Genomic DNA, 4802 nt, shown 5'->3' with positions numbered 1-4802 from the left:
CGCAACAATTCTATCTCTGGTAAGCCTCATGGACTACTACAGCCTTTGCCTGTGCCTGCGGCCCCTTGAGAGAGTGTGTCCATGGACTTCATTGTTGCGCTGCCCAAAACTGAGGGGGGATATGACGCGGTGTTGGTTCTGGTCGACCACCTGACTGTTGTATCCTGTAAAGGTTTTCTGCAACGGTTTGGGCGCTGAATCCTAACTGTCGGTGGTTATCTCGTCCACTCTGATTTACCGAACTTCAATGATACTAACTAACACCCATCAATTCCGCTGTCAGTGGTTACAGGTTTTAACTAATACTGCTATTAGTTTAATTGCGGCTACTGTTAGCTGCGGCGGCTAAAGTGACTACTGTTAGTCATCCGCCACCTTAATGCCGCACAGCTGCGGAAGTCCATGGGCGCCGGCGGCTAAAGCGACTACTATTAGTCGTCCGCCATTCAAATGCCGCACCGTTGCGGAAGTCCATAGGTGCAGGCGGCTAAAGCGACTACTGTTAGTCGTCCACCATTCACGTGCCGCACTGCTGCGGAAGTCTATGGGTGCAGGCGGCTAAAGCGACTACTATTAGTCGTCCACCATTCAAATGCCGCACCGTTGCGGAAGTCCATAGGTGCAGGCGGCTAAAGCGACTACTGTTAGTCGTCCACCATTCACGTGCCGCACTGCTGCGGAAGTCTATGGGTGCAGGCGGCTAAAGCGACTACTGTTAGTCATCCACCATTCGAGTGCTGCACTACTGTGGAAGTCCATATCTGCATATGGGTGCGTTGCAGCTACTGTTAGCTGCAGGCGGCTAAAGCGACTACTGTTAGTCGTCCACCGCCTTAATGCTGCACCACTGCAGAAGTCCATACCTGTGTATGGGCGGGGGTTTTACCTACATAAAGCTGGGACCTGCGTCCCAGTTTTGTCTGACCGAGCGAACTATGGCTTCTGGATACTGTGCCACCCAGTCATACTGGGGATTTTTATCGGCACGAGGCCCAAGTGGAGTCACTGATGACTATTTATTCAAGACACTTGTCTCACTCGGTATCTTTCGATGCCCCCATTATGTGGTTGTGTCGTTTGAACTCTACAACACCGTGATGAAAGGCCACCGGTCGTGGGTAGGCCAGAAAGGTGTGACAAGGCAGAGCCGGGACTTGCAGGCCTCAGCGCTGCAACACCTTGAGGAGGAGGTGAAAGGGCGGGTTCACCCAGCACCTGCACCCCCATGAGAACCTGAACGTGTCGACTCCAGACATCGTTGGGGTAAAGTAGCAGGAGTAGTACACGGGAAGTTGGAAATTCGCGTGGGATGCAAATAGGTCGATCTCGAAGGGGCCCCAGGTGTCATGAAGCCGGCGGAATATGCTGGGCTTCAGCATCCAGTCATCGGGGTCAGTTTCGAAAGTGCATCAGCGAGCTGGTTCTGGCCGCAGGGTCGCCACTCCGCTTGCAAGCGGATATCCTGTTCGAAACAGTAGCTGTGCAGCTCGCAGGCGACCTTGTGCGAGTTGTCCACTTTTGTGGAGCCCTTGTTGACGACATTCACGGTGTTAAGGTTGTCAGTGATGACCTTAACCGACTGACCAGAGAGACCGGCTGGGCTGTCAAACGATTGAACCGCATGCAGAATGGCCTGGAGTTCCTGTGGGGTAGACCCCATGGTGCTGACGTCAGGCGTCCACTCGCCGCACGCTGGCGCCAACTGGCCATTGAGGATCATCCAGGCCCCAAACCTCCGAGGGACTCGTAGGATTTGCCAGCGGCATCACAAAAAATGAGGGAGTGAACCACGGACGGAACCCACAGGTGCCAGCGGCCGTTGTACCGATCAAAGGACGACTCCCAGAAAGTCAGCTCCTCCTGCGTGTCATCAGAGAGGGAGAGGTGGGTTTCCCAAGTCTGGCGAGTTTCAATGAGTTGACCGAGAGCTCGGGGATGCAGCCAGGCCCAAGGTCCAAGGGCCCAAGACATGGACAGTAGTTGGCCTTTTATGGATGCCAATAAATGGCACCATGAGTGCGCAATACCGCACCGTGAGTGTGCAATTGATTGCAGAGAGGAGGTGGTCCCGCTTGTCACCTGGCACGATGAAAATGCCATCCTTGGTATTGATAAGCATGCCCGAGTATCTAATGTGATGTTGCACGGCCCCCAGCATAGATTTCTCTTTATTAACCAGGAAACCGAGTGTCTCCAACTGAGCAACCACTTCGGCCCTGCACCATACCAAGTTATCAGCATTCTGGTCTGTGTGAACCTGATCATCTATGTAGCCCGAGCATTGCCAGCCGTGTTTGCGCCAGGGGTGCATGACCTCTCGCATGAGCTTCGTGAACGCCCAGCAAGCGGAAGTGAGACCGAAAGGCAGTTGTGTGAAGACATAGAAGACCCCTCTCCAGCGGAAGCCGAGATATTCCCAGAATCTTGGATCGATATCGAGGTGATGGTAGCTGCTTTTAAGGTAATCGTCTGGGAGTAGCCAACCAGGAACCGCCTTCAAGTCTTCATAGCGGAAAGAAGGGACACGCAAGTAATCGTTGACCAGCCTGCCGTCCCAAATGAGCCGGAGCTTAGTTGCCTGCTGCACGACCCCCAAAGGGCAAACCATGCGAGGCTGCATCGGCCATACGCGGGCTGTGCCCGACGCCACCAGATCCGTGACGGCATTATCCATGAACGCGGTGTTGGTGGTTGCCAAAGCATGATTGCGGCCTGAGTGCTGGGGGGGAGGGCTGGAGTCCCGACAGAGTGGGAAGCCCAACGTGATCCATGAGATAACCAGTGCGTTCACAACCCAAGCCTTCCAAGCGCTCTTTTTACCGGAGAGGCGTCCTCTCATCTAGGGCGGCGTGGAAGGCTGACCCACGGCTGGAGCCGACCGAACTCCCGGCGCTGTTGGAAGCATGACTAGAAAACTCCCCTTTATCCTACCAGAAATCACCCGGGGCCTCAACCTTCGCACCTTCTGGCGCCAACGTGGGACAGGCTGGTTGTTTCCGATGTGTGGCCAGATTTGCTGGGGCTGGTGCGGGGTCCAGGTTTGGCCGACGGGCAGGGACAGCGCCCGGTGCAGGCCATTTGGGGGCTGGCATGTCGTCGGGGGCTGCGGCAGGTGGGCTGCGGCTGACCTAAAAGGTGCTGCCCATTGAATTGGCTGGCATTGCGACTGACAGACAGCTGGACGTCTTCCATAAGGCCCGATCGCGAGAGGGCCTCTACCCCTAGCTCTGACAGGAAAGCAATGGCATCGTCATGAGAGAACGAATCCATGGTTCCTCAGACGAAAATTCACTGGCGGTTATGAAGGCCTGCGAGCGTGCACCGGACGGACTGTTGGAGACACGGTGAGCGGCAGCGGTGAGAAAGTAGAACAACACTTAAAGAAGTATGACAGGCAAAGTCGGGTCCCCCAGCCGGCCGGCTGCCAAGGAGACTTGAATAGGCCGCTTGGCCTGACACGAATTATCCAAAAAATACGGCAACACTGCCACAGAGTGAACCCGTACAACGGTCTGTTCACAACCTCAATTCAAGAAACATGATAGAAAGAATATGTGGGAAAAGAAAGACACCATGAATAAAAAAGCATTCAATGATGCTCACATCTGTGCTCACGGGCCCCAACAACTGTGCACACAGGCGCCTCAATTGCACTCACGGGTGCCCAACTCGATGCTCGCTGGCAACTTCATCACAACCAAAAAAGATTTCTCCTGCACACACTGCGCTGACCGGCGATGGTCCTTAAAGAAGTGAAGCGGCACGTGGGCCTGAAAGACGACAGGGCACATGGGCCCTGCCTTACGGCACCAAAGCTTGAACTCCACTACTTGCCGCTGCAGCCTTCCTTGCGTCCATTGCCATTGTGATTGCTGAGATCGTGGTGCTCTGCATCGCCCCTGTGGCTGCTGCCGTGCGATCCACCACTGCTGCCTCCACCACCAGAGCCTCCAGCACCGCGAGAAAGGCTGCCACCATGACTGCCAGGCGTGGAGGCACTCACCATCCACAAGGCCCAGTCCTTCTGCTTCCACACAAGGGCCTCGGCTTTTTCACCCTTGGGGATCCGCATGCCAATGATGTTATTGAAACAATGGTCTGCAGCTGTCAGACCAACACGGGGCTCCAAGGCGAGCTGGTGTGTAACCTCAATGCTGATCTGAAGCTGAAGCGGGTCAGTCCACTCGGCAGCCTTCTTGTAGCAGCCACCATCAATGTAGCTGTGGATGATCTTGTAGCAGCTGGCCGCTGAAAGGCTGTACGGTGTGCTGTAAACAGCACCTGACGTCTGGAAACAAACATGCCGTACCACCATCGTTCCGTGCACCTAACTGCATTTGCGCCAGTGTTCTGTGAGCAGTGTCTGCGGAGTTTCTGAGCCGTCAAATGTTCAGCTTTATATGTGCAGAAGGCATTTGGGGCGACTTATGGCCGAAGTAATGCGAGCTTGCGTAAGTGTAGCAGCTGACCGCTGAAAAGGTCTCTCGAGTTGCTGGCGGTCGCGCTCTGCGCGTATTTATAGCGCCGTACTGTGTACCGGCTGCTACATTCCCCCCCCTTTGAAGGGAACCGTCCCGGGCCCTTAGAGCCTCGTATGCCACCAGCCTGTGCCTACCTTCGCCTACCCTCGGGCAGTGGGTAATTACTCCACGTAACGTCATGTGCCGGCTCACATGCGCCTAGCCGTCTTCAGATTTTTCAGGCACAGAGACAGTCCAGTCGGTTCAGCTACTTTTATAATTTGTGCGATATTCGCTCTCTGAGTCGCCACACCCGAATACCACTCGAACGTGATCGGTGGG

At 55.1% G+C, this 4802-nt stretch overlaps 1 protein-coding gene across 1 annotated transcript; it reads right to left on the bottom strand.

Moving 5' to 3' along the window:
* Window positions 1-360: 360 nt before the first annotated feature.
* Window positions 361-4315, bottom strand: VOLCADRAFT_98228 (uncharacterized protein; the record flags this gene model as incomplete). The annotated part of the gene is made up of 5 exons (XM_002957082.1): window positions 361-390; window positions 2651-2712; window positions 2963-3103; window positions 3659-3770; window positions 4004-4315. 5 exons carry the CDS (start codon window positions 4313-4315, stop codon window positions 361-363), a joined length of 657 nt encoding a protein of 218 aa, XP_002957128.1.
* Window positions 4316-4802: the final 487 nt, after the last annotated feature.

This window comes from Volvox carteri (assembly GCF_000143455.1).
Source record: "Volvox carteri f. nagariensis unplaced genomic scaffold VOLCAscaffold_69, whole genome shotgun sequence".
Taxonomy (NCBI): Eukaryota; Viridiplantae; Chlorophyta; class Chlorophyceae; order Chlamydomonadales; family Volvocaceae; genus Volvox; species Volvox carteri.
This window is presented reverse-complemented; position numbering and strand designations above follow the sequence as displayed.